This window comes from Lepidochelys olivacea, assembly GCF_965140295.1.
Source record: "Lepidochelys olivacea isolate rLepOli2 genome assembly, chromosome: 1".
Classification (NCBI taxonomy): Eukaryota; Metazoa; Chordata; order Testudines; family Cheloniidae; genus Lepidochelys; species Lepidochelys olivacea.
The window spans coordinates 15,462,050-15,479,339 of record NC_140411.1 but is presented as its reverse complement, the minus strand read 5'-3'; the positions used below and the strand labels follow the sequence as shown (position 1 = coordinate 15,479,339).

At 50.5% G+C, this 17,290-nt stretch overlaps 1 protein-coding gene across 1 annotated transcript in view; it reads right to left on the bottom strand.

Annotated features, from left to right (window-relative positions):
• The window catches only part of MOGAT2 (monoacylglycerol O-acyltransferase 2), a 58,649-nt gene that overhangs the window by 3,988 nt on the left and 37,371 nt on the right, over positions 1-17,290 (bottom strand). The window contains exons 3-4 of the mRNA XM_084617579.1: positions 7,209-7,413; positions 340-514 (exon numbers count right to left, since the gene is read on the bottom strand). Coding sequence (XP_084473705.1) covers positions 340-514; positions 7,209-7,413 — 380 coding nt within the window. The remainder of the gene's footprint in view (positions 1-339; positions 515-7,208; positions 7,414-17,290) is intronic.

The following is a 17,290-nucleotide window of genomic DNA, read 5'->3' as shown; positions in this document are numbered from 1 at the left end:
TGGGCAGGGCTGTCTAGGGCGTGGTTTTATGAACACAGTGCCGGCCTTGAGCATGAGCAAAGCCAATGGCCACTCGTGCCAAAGCCCACTGAAGTAAATGGAGAGACTCCCACTGGCGTCAACAGGCTTTGGAGCTGGCCGGTAGAGGCACCCCAACCAGCGTCAGTCCTGGTGCTCTCAGGCCAGCCCCGGCTCTCCTTCCGGCTGTGGGACTGGAAGGGGAATGGCCCAGCCAGCAGGCTGTCCTCCCCTCCTCTGGCCTAGTGGCCTTATTCCCCTGCCTCCCCTCCTGTTGCTGTGGTGTCAGCGTGAGGGCAGCGACAGGGCTCCCAGCATTACCCGTGCTCTATGGCCAGCCGAATGAACCCCTTGCGGTTTTTCAGCAGTAGGGTGAAGGCTCCGGGCCGTGCGTCCAGGGCCTCCTGGGCCCCTCCCACTGCTATGGCCAGCACGTTCCCGCCTCCCCGCCTCCTCAGTACGTACGAAGCGCTGTCTTTGTCGGAGGGGACGAGGCCTGGGTGGGGCAGAGACAAGAAGAGACACTTGACATGAAGAGCCTCCATTACCATGGTCAGTCATTCATACATCACTACTTGTACAGCTCCGCTACGGTGCTTGAAGGTGTTTCCTCCTCTCTTCTATAGTGCCAGAAGTTGATCCAGCCCTTTCCAGCCCTCCAAACCCCAACTGGGGGACAGGCACAGGGTGAGCTGGTCCTTTTTAGGGAATCTGGGCTCAGCCTCACTCTGTGACAGTGACCCAACGTGTGGGGCCCATGCAGGAGACTGAACAAGCGTGGGATTTATCCCTCTCTTTGTTAGGTCGGGGTCAGGGTTCTGTATCGCTGATGTCAGTAATTTCTCAACAACAGATTTGCGTGGAATGTGGGTGACTTTGGGGCTGAAATGAGTGGTGTCCCTGAAAATGAGGTCCCTTGGAGAGGTAAGTCCTGTTCCCTGCCTTGAAAAGTCTCCAGTCTAAATAAGACAAGGCAAGACCTATGGCCCCCTTTCTGCAGAGGGCAGGTCCGGGGTTACTAATGGGAAGAAGTAAGGGGCAGCGACTGCCTGGGGAGATTTTAAGAAGGGATTTGGAGGTGAGAGGTATTTGACAGATTTGGTCAAAGAGACTGCTCCTGGTGCAGGAGGCATCATGGTGGAAAACAACAGTACGTATGTGATTATTAGCATCTGGAGACCAGGCAGCAGCAGACAAAGGAATAGGTTAAAAAGCAGAACCGTAACTAGGGTGGGACGAGTGGGGTAGCCGCCCAGGGTGCCAAGCTGCGGGGGGGGGGCATGAGGAAAAAACCCGTGCAGGGGCGCAAATATGTTTGCTTGCCCCAGGTGCTACAATGCCAAGTTATGGCTCTGCTAAACAGCTGCTATTGAGAAGCACGGGAGCTGTTGTGGCCTTTTGCCAAGAGGCCAGCCCTGAACCATTCCATCCTCTCTCTGCCACTGACTCACAAAGAGACTTTGGGCAACTCACTTGGGCTGGGATTTTCGGAGTTAGGTGCCCAACTCGATTGAATATTACTGGGATTTGAGTGTCTAACTCTCACTGGCCACTGTGGAAATCGTACCTAGTAGCTCTCTGGCTCCATTTCCCCATCTCGTCCTTCATAAAGCGCCGCGCGTGCTCAGCTGGAAAGTGCTGTGCATCATGCCATGGCGCGGCTGCTCGCTCAGTTCCCACCCCAAAACCTTGTTGCGCTTTCTGCCAGCTCATGTGCAATGGGCACTTTCGGGTGCCAGGGGCACAGCAGAAGCTGCTGCTCCAGCACTTTGAAAGCGCTGCTGCAACGGGTGTAAAGGGTCTGGGCAAGCACCCAGGAACTGATCCCGCAAAGCACTTACACAGGTGCTCACCTTTGTGTGCAAATAGTGCCACGGACTTCAGTGAGACCATTCGCGTGCCTAGAGCAAAGCGGATGCTTCCGGCTTTACTGGACCGGGACCTAAAGCCTCGCTGATTTAATAATAAACAGCAACAGGGGCAGCATTTTGGAGGAGGAAAGGACAGAGGTGGGTTGGCGTGCAGTTCCTATTGACATCAATGGGAGTTTGGCCACTGACTTCAATGGGAGCAGGATTGGGCTCCCATGGGTGACCTGGTGGGATGACAAACCCCATCTTCACCTGTGGAGCCAATGAAAACGGTGCCAGCCCTGGTGAGCCCACTGGGTTTCTGCCTCCCTCTTATGTCTCTTTAAACAGTGGAGATGCGGCTGTGACTCGGCCAGCATTCTATTCTGCCTCTGCCACTGACTCACCGAGAGACTTTGGGCAAGACACTTAGGCTGGGATTTTCAAAGGAACCTAAGAAACATCCACTGAATCTTACTGGGATTTGAGTATCTAACTCTCATTGGCTCAGGTGGAAATCGTACCTATTAGCTCCCTGACTCAGTTTCCCCATCTATTCAATAACACTTAACCTTCTTCGAAAAGTGCTGGGGGTGCTCAGATGGAAAGTGCGATGTATTATTTTCATCTGCTTATTTTTTCTCACTGCCTGTTTCTTCTCCAGTCTCCAGGATTCTATCTCTGTCTGTGGGTACGTCTACACTGCCAAACAAGCCAGTGAGTCTCAGAGCCCAGTTTAACTGATGGGCTTGCAAGGGTCATGCTGCAGGGCTAAAAACAGACACTCTCCCCCCCCGCCCCAGGTTTCAGAGCCGTGCTCCAGCCCAAGTGGGAACATCTACACTGCTATTTTTTTGCCCTGTAGTGAGCACCGGAGTCAGATGAGACTTGCTGTTGCAGGGTGTTTTTTGCAGGGTAGATGTACCCTGTGTGACCTGTGGACTGGCAGCTCCATCTGTAGCACAATGGTTTGTTATTTGCATCGTGTTTCCCTGCAACAGCAGCAGGGTCTAAGTCCAGAGGACGTTTTTTCTCCCTCTTCCATAGTAAGAGCAAGTTCTCGCCTGGATGCGATTTGAACATGAAATAATTGAATTCTCCACCCAGCATGTGGGGGATTTAGCTCTGCCAGTGAGCAGCACTCGCCCTTTGAAATCAGCGGTGGCGGTGAAGCTATGTCCTCAGCTTTGAGCGTGTTTGGGGTTGCATCAGGGTGTGTTGGCTTTTCTTTAACCATTTCATGTAACGAGCAATGCATGAACAGAGGCAGGGTGGTCTCGTAGCTGAGACACTAGGCCAGGACCCAACAGATGGGGGTTCAAATCCTTGTTCTGCCACAGATTCCCTGTGTGACCGTGGGCGAGTCACTTAGCCTGGCTGTTCTTCTGCTCCTACTTATTTATGTATAAATTATATACATGTACTACTGTACTAATATACTGTGTAAATTATAAAACATACACAAAAATAGAAATTAAAAAATGATGAGATAAAGAATAAACAATATTTTTAAAATATTTTTAAATTTTATTTATTAACAGTACAAAAACTTTTTTTGCTCTCACTAAAATCTTATTAATAATAATTTTTGTTTTAGTGTGAGCAATGTGATGGAATATGCTTTATTATTTTTGAAAATCTTGGTTTAACACTTTGTGATACAGCGGGCGCTCAGGGTGGGGTGGGGGGTCTAGGAGGGAGTTAGGGTGTGGGAGGCCGCTCAGGGTGGGGGTGCGGGAGGAGGCTCAGGGCTGGGGCAGGCAGGAGGTGCAGAGCACTGACCTGGGGCAGCTCCTGTTTGGTGCAGGGGGTGTGCAGGTGGCTGTGCGCAGGGCAGCACCACCCCCATGGCCACGATTCTGGGAGCTGCCCCCCCAAGCAGGCAGGGCCACCCGGAACGCAGGGGCTTTAGGGGCTTCAGGGCCCTGGGCTAAGGGGGCCCCGGGGCCCTGGCCTGCAGCTCTAAAGCCCTTTTTGGAATGCGGCCCTGAGAGCACAGGCCGGAGGACTCAGGAGGAGCAGGGGCAGCCGTGCAGCCAGTGGCTGGAGAGAAGCACTGTATGTAAGGGAGCAGTATGACTGCTCAGAGCTCCGGTACGAAACTGCAGAAAAACCTGAGTGTCTCTGGATTAAGTTTGGAAGTGTGAGCAACAAGAGTGATGTAGTGGTGGGAGTCTGCTATAGATCACCGGACCAGGGGGATGAGGTGGATGAGGCTTTCTTCCGGCAACTCGCAGAAGCTACTAGATCGCACGCCCTGGTTCTCATGGGTGACTTTAATTTTCCTGATATCTGCTGGGAGAGCAATACAGCGGTGCATAGACAATCCAGGAAAGCGTAGGGGACAATTTGGAAAGCGTAGGGGACAATTTCCTGGTGCAAGTGCTAGAGGAGCCAACTAGGGGGAGAGCTTTTCTTGACCTGCTCCTCACAAACAGGGAAGAATTAGTAGGGGAAGCAAAAGTGGATGGGAATCTGGGAGGCAGTGACCATGAGTTGGTTGAGTTCAGGATCCTGACACAGGGAAGAAAGGTAAGCAGCAGGATACGGACCCTGGACTTCAGGAAAGCAGACTTCGACTCCCTCAGGGAACGGATGGGTAGGATCCCCTGGGGGACTAACATGAAGGGGAAAGGAGTCCAGGAGAGCTGGCTGTATTTCAAGGAATCCCTGTTGAGGTTACAGGGACAAACCATCCCGATGTGTCGAAAGAATAGTAAATATGGCAGGCGACCAGCTTGGCTTAACGGTGAAATCCTAGCGGATCTTAAACATAAAAAAGAAGCTTACAAGAAGTGGAAGGTTGGACATATGACCAGGGAAGAGTATAAAAATATTGCTCGGGCATGTAGGAATGAAATCAGGAGGACCAAATCACACCTGGAGCTGCAGCTAGCAAGAGATGTCAAGAGTAACAAGAAGGGTTTCTTCAGGTATGTTGGCAACAAGAAGAAAGCCAAGGAAAGTGTGGGCCCCTTAATGAATGAGGGAGGCAACCTAGTGACAGAGGATGTGGAAAAAGCTAATTTACTCAATACTTTTTTTGCCTCTGTCTTCACGAACAAGGTCAGCTCCCAGACTGCTGCGCTGGGCATCACAACATGGGGAATAGATGGCCAGCCCTCTGTGGAGAAAGAGGTGGTTAGGCACTATTTAGAAAAGCTGGACGTGCAAAAGTCCATGGGGCCGGACGAGTTGCATCCGAGAGTGCTAAAGGAATTGTCGGCTGTGATTGCAGAGCCATTGGCCATTATCTTTGAAAACTCGTGGAGAACGGGGGAAGTCCCGGATGACTGGAAAAAGGCTAATGTAGTGCCAATCTTTAAAAAAGGGAAGGAGGAGGATCCTGGGAACTACAGGCCAGTCAGCCTCACCTCAGTCCCTGGAAAAATAATGGAGCAAGTTCTCAAAGAATCAATCCTGAAGCACTTACATGAGAGAAAAGTGATTAGGAACAGTCAGCATGGATTCACCAAGGGAAGGTCATGCCTGACTAATCTAATCGCCTTCTATGATGAGATTACTGGTTCTGTGGATGAAGGGAAAGCAGTGGATGTATTGTTTCTTGACTTTAGCAAAGCTTTTGACACGGTCTCCCACAGTATTCTTGTCAGCAAGTTAAAGAAGTATGGGCTGGATGAATGCACTATAAGGTGGGTAGAAAGTTGGCTAGATTGTCGGGCTCAACGGGTAGTGATCAATGGCTCCATGTCTAGTTGGCAGCCGGTGTCAAGTGGAGTGCCCCAGGGGTCGGTCCTGGGGCCGGTTTTGTTCAATATCTTCATAAATGATCTGGAGGATGGTGTGGATTGCACTCTCAGCAAATTTGCGGATGATACTAAACTGGGAGGAGTGGTAGATATGCTGGAGGGCAGGGATAAGATACAGAGGGACCTAGACAAATTGGAGGATTGGGCCAAAAGAAATCTGATGAGGTTCAATAAGGATAAGTGCAAGGTCCTGCACTTAGGACGGAAGAATCCAATGCACAGCTACAGACTAGGGACCGAATGGCTAGGCAGCAGTTCTGCGGAAAAGGACCTAGGGGTGACAGTGGACGAGAAGCTGGATATGAGTCAGCAGTGTGCCCTTGTTGCCAAGAGGGCCAATGGCATTTTGGGATGTATAAGTAGGGGCATAGCGAGCAGATCGAGGGATGTGATCGTTCCCCTCTATTCGACATTGGTGAGGCCTCATCTGGAGTACTGTGTCTAGTTTTGGGCCCCACACTGCAAGAAGGGTGTGGATAAATTGGAGAGAGTCCAGCGAAGGGCAACAAAAATGATTAGGGGTCTGGAACACATGACTTATGAGGAGAGGCTGAGGGAACTGGGATTGTTTAGTCTGCAGAAGAGAAGAATGAGGGGGGATTTGATAGCTGCTTTCAACTACCTGAGAGGTGGTTCCAGAGAGGATGGTTCTAGACTATTCTCAGTGGTAGAAGAGGACAGGACAAGGAGTAATGGTCTCAAGTTGCAGTGGGAGAGGTTTAGGTTGGATATTAGGAAAAACTTTTTCACTAGGAGGGTGGTGAAACACTGGAATGCATTACCTAGGGAGGTGGTAGAATCTCCTTTCTTAGAAGTTTTTAAGGTCAGGCTTGACAAAGCCCTGGCTGGAATGATTTAATTGGGGATTGGTCCTGCTTTGAGCAGGGGGTTGGACTAGATGACCTCCTGAGGTCCCTTCCAACCCTGATATTCTATGATTCTATGATTTCCCCTTCAAAGTGCCGCTTCTTTCCGGTCACTGGCTGTGCGGCTGCCCCTGCTCCTCCACGGGCCGGAGGACTCAGGGCCGCCCCCCCTTTTTTCCCCTCGGGTGGTGCTCCTCCTGCCATGCCGCCCTTTTGCTCCAGTGGCGCTCCTCCTGCTGCGCCCTGCCATCGATCGTTCTGTGCACCCCCTGGGGTGCGCGCACCCCACTTTGGAGACCACTGGTTTAGACTGTAAGCTCCGCAGAGCAGGGACCGTCTTGCATGATGTGGTTGTACAGCACCCAACACAATGGGGCCCTGATCTTGACTGAGGCCTCTCAGTGCTTCTACAACCGAGGTAATAAATAAGGATAAAAATTTAAACTGAGAAAGTAGGGAGAGGAGAGAAGGAAGGACAGAGCATTTAAAGGGCGGATTGTACCTGTTCAAAGCTTTTCTTCTGGGTCCCCTCCACTCCTTGACTGCGTCCATGCTTATGGCAAAGAACATATGAACCCAAACAACTAATAGGCTCCCCAGTGTGACTCTTCCAAAATCTCCAGCTTTTCACATGGTCCCAGAGGGCCGAGGTCCTACCTGTGATTACCACTGCCACCCATACTCTGCCCCATGCTACTGCTTACCTCCACTCAGCAGGATGTCCCTGAAGAAGGGGACTCTGAACCAGAGTGTCAGCATCATCATGTGAGGGGTCATCCCTGGGAACAGCTGCAAAAACCCCGTTGCCTCGGTGCAGAAATTGAGGAAGGCACCAGCCACCAGGACCCCGTGAGGATGGAAGCCAACCACGTAGTTCTTACTTGGATCCAGCTCTGCCGTCTTCACCAGCTGGAGACACAATCACCAATGAGGAGATATAACACAGACGGAGCTGGGAGTTTGTAATGCATCCTAGAGCTCAGGCATTGCATGGCTGGGCATTCGCCTGAGAGAAAAGTCATGATTTTTCTGTGTGTGCAGCTGTCTCCCTCCCTCTTGGGGGCGCTACCAGTGAGCAGCCCTTACCCTCCGACATTCACAGAGACTAAAGATGTTCAAAAATATCGTGTCCCCCCCAGTTTTTTTTTTTTTTTAACTTTTCATGGCAAATGCCCTTTGAACCAAAATGGGAGATTTCCACCCACCGTTTTCATTTTGGTCACTATTTTTCAATTTCTGACAAAAATGTCAAGCCAAAAGCTTTTGAAGTTTTTGGAAACATTTCATTTGGCTGTATGTGGCCCGGTGTGTGTGTGTGGGGGGGGGAACCCTCTCTCCTGTCTCTCTCTCTCTCTTTTTAAACATCCCCTTCCTTTTCTAGTGGGAAAGTTTAAAAATTGAGAGACTGTTTCTCCCTCCCCCCACTCATTTTTTCACCTAGCACTAGCAGGGACTGCAGCTGTGCCTAGCTCCCGTGGTGCAAACAAAGCATGCAGGGAAGGCTCCTTGGCCCAGATCCTCAAAGGGAATTTGTGCACAATAGGCCTATAGCCTCAGAAGTATGTCAGCACTCACTCCCATTGAAATCAGTGGGTGCTAGGCACCTAAATACCTTTGAGGAGCTGGGTCCTCGTGTCCTACCCCAGCGGTGTGACGCTCCTGCTCTGCTTTAAGGCAAAGGCCCTCTGGGGTAAGGCGATGAGAGGACAAAGGCTTGCGGGTACAATTTGAATTCCTAGCAACACAGCCTGCCTGACTTTGAGGGTGGGGGAGCGCTCACATTTGAGGAGGAGGAAAATGGTGGCAGAAGGCTGAAAAAGAGCCAGTGCCACCAGCAGGTGGCGCTCAGCAGTGTCTGGGCTAAAAGCACATTCCCTGGAGCCTCGTCTGCGGTGAGAAGGGGAAGGAATTCTCCCGCTGGTGCTATAGCACCACCCCAAGCCACTTTTCGAGGGGGAGTGACTGTGGGAGAAGCGGGGCAGACCAGGTGCAAGGGTAACCCCTGTCTCCTTGGTGGGGCGCTCTGCCCCCCTCTAGGAGTGGCTACACCATCAGAGATTGGTGAGCCTGCTACGGGCTTGGCTAAGAGTCACGTGTCTTGTGGCTCATGCATTAAGCTCCAGAGGTCCCAGGTTTGATCCCAGCTGATAACAACCAGGGTCCCTTGGTGTTACACAGGCGTAGCTTATCATCGTATTCTTTGCAGACTCTGGAAAGTGCTTCCCCCTTTGCTGGGCTGGCTTAGGGGTAAATGTCACACACAGCTCCCTTGAGTGTCTAACTTTAGGAGGCAGATCCGGAGTCCCCCCGTCCTTTCACCTGCTGGGACAGTTTCAGGGACAGGGGCATCTGCCCCTTTAAAGGGCATCCCTGTCCCACTTCATTGATGTGATCATCAGCAGGTGACAGGAGCCACTGGACTAGTTTGGTTACAGCCCAACTCAGATATTCAGTCCCTACCAGCTGGGACAGCTTTTGGGGACTGCGGGTCTGCCCCTTTAACGACATTCTCCCCCACCCTCCCTATCATTGCTAGAGCCCCCAACTATCTGGAGCTGGCCTGGATTTCATAGCCATTTGGATGTGCTGCAAGGGCTGCTTTTCTCCCAGGCTTTACAGGAGGAGGGTGTGTCAGGGAACATGGCTGCTACTCTGAAACCTGTGTTTATCTGGAGAATTGTGGGTGGGGGTATGTTTTTATCTGGATACTGCAGGAGAAGCAGATTCATTTGATAGGACATGAGACACGATAGTGCAGTTCAGGGTGCCTGGACTGTGCCTGGGACCCTAGACTGACTTGCCTGACCCATTTGAGAACATGGACACTTCCAGCCTGAGTTAGACTTGACCAAGGGTCTGTCTACACTGCAATTAGACACAGTGGCTGACCCATGCCAACTGACTCGGATTTGTGGAGTTTAGGGGCAGTTTAACTGCAGTGTAGATATACAGGATCCTAGAGCCTGGGCTACAGCACGAGCCCAAATGTCTACACCACAGTTAAACAGTCCCTTAGTCTGTGCCCGCAATCCCAGGTCAGCCGCCACGTGGGTTTTTAATTGCAGTGTAGACAAACCCTCAGTGACCTGGAAACAAAAGTTCCTGCCGACCTGCTCCCAGTTCCCTGAGTCATCCAGTCCCACCCCCACTGGCTGTACAGTTAGCTTTACTTACTGTCCAGCTTCATGAGTGAAGAAGCGTGTTGAGAGCAGTCGGTGCGTGTCTGGCTGCAGCACTATTAGGAGGGGAATAAAATCTACCAGGGAAAGCCCCCAGGGAAAGAAACTCCTCAAGAACATACACACGCCCTGCTGGCAGCGCAGCAGGCAGAGCAAGGCTGTAATCGGCACTCAAGGCAGGGTGGAGGCCTTGTTAATGAGCTCAGGGAGACTGGGAGCAGGGTTGGTGCACAGCAGCTCTGCACCAGCTGGGCAAGCTCACTGCACAGGGGTCCATTCAGGGGTCCATTTCCACTCAGCATAAAGCCCTTTTCACCTCCAGAGCAGCTTAAAGGGCCCTTTGCCTAAGAAAGAATCAGGCCCCACAAGCATTATCCACTCTGCTGCCTCCAAGTACATCAATCCGCTCCATGGAGCTATTCTAATGGCAGGGCAGCTAATTAATTCCCCTGGAGAAAGCCAGAAACAGCAGCGACAGCAGGTAGGTCATAAGAGGTATTTTTTATGCTGTGGCTAATTTTCCATCTGTCCCGGAGCATTATTGACAATGCACATGTACCCAGTCACGTGCCATCTCCTAACGAGGTGAGGTTGTGAACAAAAAGCCCCTTTGCTACCGGGCCCAGGCGCTGAGCAAGCAAAGGGGTCCGACTGCTGATTTTACTCCGTAGCCAGGGACCTTTCCATGAGTCTCTCAGCCTCAGGCAGCCTAGTTTTGTTTGCTAGTTTTGTTCCTCCTCCCCAAGTAGTCCATAAACGGGAAGGCAAACTAGATCTAAGGGTTTGGGGCATCACTGAAATGTCATCGCCCCTGGGGCAGAGGGATTCTCAGGAGCTGTTTAATGGGCCACAGCAACACTCAAGAACAGCTTAGGAGAGGAAGTGAAGACCAGTTCCACCGGCCCGAAGGGGAAGTAGGTAAGTTGTAGCCAAGGGAGGTAGTTTGGTCTAGTAGTTAGAACAGAGGACTGGGAGATCTGGTTTGTAATCCTAGCTTTACCACATACTTTCAGAAGACTTCAGGATGGGGATGGCCATAGGCATCACAATAAGAGCTGAGTTTTTGAAAATTTGTCCTTTTATCTAGGTGCTAAGGCGGATGCTGAGCTCTTAAAAACCTGACCCTTTGTGGGTGCTGAGCACTTGCAAATCTGGTCCTGTGTGACCTTGGTCTGCCCCTCTAATAATGAGAGATGACTCCAAATCAAAATCTCAACGCCACACACTCCTGGAATGGACTTCAGCTGCTCACAATCTGAATATTGCAACCTACATCCAACACTAATAACACTGGCCGAGCTCACAGGGGTGAGACATGGGTCCAGACCTCCTTGACAACCAGGAACAAGTGTCCCAAATTATGCACCCAAAAATGGAGGCACACTAAGTTAGGGAGCATATCTGAAAAGTTGGCTGGAAGCAATTTGTCCATGGCCACGCAGAGCGTCCATAGCCTAGCTAGGATTTGAACCCAGCTCTCCTGAGGTGAGTCCAGTCCCTTAACTAACACTCTATTCTTACAAGCACTATTGCCTCTGTTTGCATGGGCTCCTCATTAACCTGTATGCTACAAAATGAACATTTTTGAAAATGTCATGCAGGGAGAACTGATTTTTATCACAGACCATAAGGGAAGGAAGGACAGTGAGACACAGGGCACAGTTCCTGGAAGGAGATCCAATTTAGACAAGCCGAGGATGGGGAATGCAAATCTCAAAGAGAACTATTCAATAGGAAGCAGACACCTGGGAAGCAGGAATGCTGAAAAATAAACCTAGATGTGACAGTGGAAATCATAATTTTGGATGCTGTTAGGCTTTAGGAGACCACGTTTGATTCCCAGCTCTGCCAAAGGCTCCCTGTGTGTCCATGGGCAAGTCATTTAACCTCTCTGTGCCTCAGTTCTGTAAAATGGGCAGACAACCCCCCCCCACACTTTGTCTCTCTTGTCTATTTAGAGAGTAAACTCTTCAGAGCAAGGGCTGTGTGTGTGTGTGTGCGTGCGTGCGTGTGTGCAAAGAGGCCCTGACCTGCTTGGGGCCTTGAGGTGCTATTGATGCACAAATCATAATATAGAGATGTTACAGCTGAAGGAAAGTCCTGCTCCTGTCATCCTTGGGGAAACCAGGCCTTGGACAGTACATTCAGTACTAGGTACCACCACAGCAAAAGGACACTGGCAAATAAAGATATAATTAGGGGGCTGGAGGGATTAATAAGGAAAGATGTGGTTGATGGGTGAGGGGCTGGAGGAGGCAGCGAGGACCGGGGCTGATGCATGAGGGGCTGGGGGCCAGAGCCCACCACCGCATGGTTGGAGCCTGCCACTCCAGGGCTAAACTTGGAAGCCTGAGCCCCACCACCCCAGGGAAGGTGCACACCAGCTGTCTGCTCCTCTGGCGTTTGTGGCTCCAGGGGAGGGCCACTGGTTCGCCTGTCCCCAGTCACCACCCAGAAGGCTGTGCCCGCAAGAAAAGCCCCTGATGGCCACATTTGAGAAACGCTGCATTAGACTGGAACAGTCGAGTGGTTCTCAACCTTTTCCATTCTGGGATACCCTCCTGTCATAAACCTACAGCTAAGGATAGCATAAAATCCCTCCTTTACCTGTAAAGGGTTAAGAAACTCAGATAACCTGGTTGGCACGTGACCAAAAGGACCAATAAGGGGAGAAGATACTTTCAAATCTGTGGGGGAAGGTTTTTGTTTTGGGCTTGGGTGTTCTCTCTGGAGACAAAGAGAGAGACCAAGCAAGTAATCTAGCTCCTACTGAATGATACATCTAAACTTACAGAAATAGTAAGTAATAGCAAAGAAATGTGTTAGAGTATCTTTTGTTTTAGCTTGTGAATTTTCCCTGTGCTAAGAGGGAGGTTTATCCCATTTTTGTAACTTTGAAGTTTTGCCTAGAGGGGAATCCTCTATGTGTCAAATCTTATTACCCTGTAAAATTTCCTTCCACCCTGATTTTACAGAGGCGTTTCTTTTACTTTTTTTTCTTTATAATAAAGTTCTGTTTTTTAAGAATCTGACTGGTTTTTAGTATCCTAAAAACCCAAGGGGCTGGTCTGTGCTCACCTGGTTTACCTATTTAGTTGGTAGATTATTCTCAAGCCTCCCCAGGAAGGGGAGTGAAGGGGCTTGGGGGGATATTTTAGGGAAGCAGGAACTCCAAGTGGTCCTTTTCCTGAATCTTTGTCTAACTCACTTGGTGGTGGTGGCATAACCCATCCAAGGACAAGGAAGGATTTTGTGCCTTGGGGAAGTTTTTATCCTAAACTGGTAGAAATAAGCTCAGGGGGTCTTTCATGCGGATCCCCACTTCTATACCCCAGAGTTCAGAGTGGGGAGGGAACCCTGACACCTCCCCTGCAATAAGAGCAATCAGAACCCCAAGAATAGTCCATCTGTGCCTCCTAAGACTGGACACAACACAAATAGACACTAGAGAGAACAAACCTGCAGCAGCCCCAAAGGCATGGACTAGATAAAACTGAACAGTCCTTTTCCATCCCTGATTTCCATGAATCCTGATTCCTGTGCAGTTAATTTATCACTGGTTGCACAGTGTTCTCATTATTGCTGGCTGCTTATTGCTCTCCTGCAATGCTTTCCTTTTAGGTTTCCCCGTGATTTATTATACTTTTATAGCATGCCTGTGTTTAGCCACCGCATTTAGAATTGCGCTATCTGTTGCCGTATCATTTGTTTTCTTTGCAGGTTCCTTCTGGCAGGAGCTGAGCCAGAATGAAAATCCTGGTGTTTTATAATCCTATCAGCTGGAACATCTGTTCCCAATATAGGTTGGGCCAGATCCAAAGGCCACTGAAGTCAGTGGAAAGGCTCCCATTATCCTCAGTGGGCTGTGGATTGGGCCCATACAGATGATGTTTCCCTAAGATAAATATGTACCCTCACATGTTCAGCTGTCCCATGAGTGGCAGCAAGACTAAAGTTACCCTTCCGTCATTCAGGGTTATAAACAGGGCCCAGTCAAAGTTCCCCTCTTCTTGGGGTACATTGTCAACCCAGCATCCACTCATTGTGGGTGCCTCCCATGCTGGTTGTCCAATCTGAGGGACACAGGGCCATGTTGCTCAGAAGCACTGAGCACCTACAACTCCAGCTGAGGCTAGCGGCAGATGCAGGTGCTCAGCACCCTTTGAAAATCAGGCATCTCTAGTGGGTGATCCAAAAGCAGTGGACATGTTAGGAACTGTAGGCCAAAATCCCTGCTCAAGCTGGGTCCACTTCTTCCCGCCATACTCTTGGCTTCTCCTTTCCTCTCTCTCTGCCCACCAGCTCGCCCGGCAGCATCATGAGTCCCATCGGCATCCACTCCCCAGTGCGTTAGCCTCTCCCGATCTGGTTCCATAATTCCGCAGACCCACCAGGTAACGCAGACGTGCAGATCTTGGTTCTGCCAGGGCAGTCCTGGCCAGGCTGCCTCAGCATGTCCAGGGCCCTGAGTAAGCAGCACACCCTGACCTGTGTACACAGTACCAACTTTAGGCCGCTGTGGTGGCAAAAGGACCATGCTTCCACAGAGCTGATATTGCATGTCCTGACCCACAGCTGCACATTCACTAGCGCCTGGGTAAACCTTCCTCCCCTCTGCCCCATCTACTACTCTGCCAGCCCAGAGAATTCCAGATCAGCCTCCCTGTTATGGTTGCACATAGATTTGTATGTCCCAGCAGCCTCAGCAGCGGCTAATGGGTATGAGTGCAAAGGCTGCTAGGACATAAATGTTGGCAACTGGCTGACCCACCAGAAGGATGGTAACGTGGAGTCAGCTGACCAGAGAAGCCAAGAGGACCCCACGTTCTGCATGGGTCAGTTCTGCAGTCCCACGAAAATTGTTTCATGGGCTGTTCCCTTGTTCATGTGTTGTTTGCAAGCATAGTGAAACAGGCATTTCAGCACGGAGCAGCGGTTCTCAACCTGCAGGCCACATGCGGCCCAATTAGTACACAGCTGTGGTCCAGCTCAGCAGTGTGCTAAAGGCCGGCCCGCGTGCTGGGGTCTGCCAGGTTCCCAGCTGCCCAGCATGGAGGTGTCCAGGTTGCCCTGCTGCCAAGGGCAGTGGGGTTGGGACTGCTGGCCTGCCCTATGGGGTCAGGGGCCTGGGGCCTGGGGCAGCCGCATGGCAGGGGTCTGGGGTCGGGACAGCCAGCCCCCACCACAGGGTCTGGGGTCGGGGCTGCCGGCTGACCCCGTGAGCTTCAGGGTCTGGGGCGGATAGCCGGCCGGCCCCGCGTGGCGGGGGGCAGGGGCAGCTACTGCCCTGCCACCCAGCCCCTACGGCCCAGGTAACACATTGTGGGCAGCATATGCGGCCCACAATGTGTAATAAGTTGAGAGCCACTGGCATAGAGATTGGGGAGGGAGGGTGCTTTGGTGTTAGGTCACTGGCCTGAGACTCAGGAGATGTGTGTTCAATTTCTCACTCTGTCATGGACTAATTGTGTCACCTTGGTCACATCAGTGCCTCTATTCCCAAACTTCCATTGATATGTTGTGGGTGAAAGGGAAATTCCTGTCTTGCCTATTTAGATTATAAGCACTGGGGGCAGGGATGTTCCTTACTATGTGTGTGTACAGCACCTAGCACACTGGGGTGCTGACGTTGGTTCAGCGTCTGGGCATTGCTGTAATAACAACAAGCAATTCTGCACACAGTGGACGTGTGAGCAACTTTTTCATGGGCAGCTCAAGTATCCACAGCTGGAACTTGCACCTAGATCAATGAATAAGATGGCTGCTCACATTCACAGCACCTCTGCCCCTTTCAGGCTGGACTGAATAGTGATGTGCATATAGCAAGCTCGGGTAAGGGCAACCATGCTTTCTCAATATCTTAGGTACATATTTGACCCCTATTACCACAGTATCTAAGCATCTCACTGTCTTTAACAGAATTAGCTTCACAACACCCCTGTGAGGTAGGGCAGTACATTATCCCCATTGTACAGATGGGGAATTGAGGCACAGAGACTTGCCTGAGGTAACACAGGATGTCTGTGGCAGAACATGGACTTGAACTGAGGTCTCCCAGGTGCTATGCTTACCACTGGACAATCCTTCTACTCTAGCCTTCCTCTCATTAAGGGAACTCCTAGACACAATAACTAGCTCCTTGGTGCCTGAATGTTTTCTTTCTAACATTTAGACATTCCCATTTTCCCTCTTTGTCAAAGTTCAATCTCTTACCGGACTAGTGGTCAAGTTTGGGTCATGGTCACAATATTCACATACTGGGAAGGGAGCTAATCTCTTACATTGTGCGGCCTAATTGTTATGCAATACAGACTTGTCCTATAGGCCCTTTGGGATGGGAGAAAGGTGGGGACCTCTTCTCTTGCTGATTGGCTGGCTTGTTTGTTTGCTTTTAAAGTGGGGTGGGATTTGCTCTTGATCTGTTCTTTTTGGATGAGTTATGCCTTTAATAATTATCAGAGCACCCAGAGTCTGGGGCAGGTGTATCCATGTAGATAAATCTAAATAAAGTGAGCTCCTGTCCTACAGTGCATCCCAAGGTATTTCCCATTCCAGAAAAACAACAACCTGCAAAAGAAAATGGTAAACAAGAAACAATCCTGTGTGGATGTGCCTTCCTCTTGCATCCAACAGATCTGAGGGATGCCGAGCCAATGGCAGGAGATCCAGATGCCTAAGAACCCACCTCGGCTGTGATTGTGTTAGATTTTCCAAGCTGAGCAGTGTTGGGTCTCAGATTAACATTGCTGCCAGCTATATTTGCAGAACTGTAGGAATTCAAGGTCAAAGGACAAGCTAGTTCATCTCCTGACGAGAGATTGTTCCCTACAAAAGTATTCCCCGGTGCTTTTTTCAGTGCAATTTTAAATTACTCTGTTTACTGGGCTTTATCCTCTTTCCTCGGAAGACTATTCCACAGCCCAGTGGACCTTGCTGTTAAATTATGAGTTAATCTTACACTTTCCTGGGCTAAATTTCATCCTATTACATTACTCCATTTTAGATCCACTCCCTTTTGGTCTTTCCCAAATACTACTATAAGCCAGTGGGTAGAGCAGTGGTTCTCAACCCATGGCCTGCGGGCTGCTTGCGGCCCACACAGCCATGGCCCATGTGACGCCCTCAGGGCCATACAGGTAGTATATATATTGTGAAGTGGACCAGACCTCTATTCCCAGTGTTGTGTGTCCCACATAACACATGGGGAGCTGCATATGTGGCCCACAGTGGTAAATAGGTTGAGAACCACCGGGGGAAAGTCATCTGTCACAGTAGTCAAAATAAAGCCCAAACCCTCCAGTTCAAGTTCATGTCTCTTTCTTCAGGGCTGGTTTTCTTAATAAACAGAAGATGCAAAATCCTTTACATGACACACAACACTGGGTAACAGAGGCCTGGTCCACTTCCACAAGCTGGGAAGGGACAGGATACAGCTTACCCAAGTCACATTGGCTTGTCCACTCTGCTAATCTGCTGTCTTCTCCTTAGCCGATACATAAGTATTGAGATAGAATCCCCCTCCCCTCCATGCAGGGGCACAGGCCAGCGAGGTAAGAGCACTGACCCTGGTATTGTCCGCACCAGCCGGCAGAGTGCAGTGGGATACA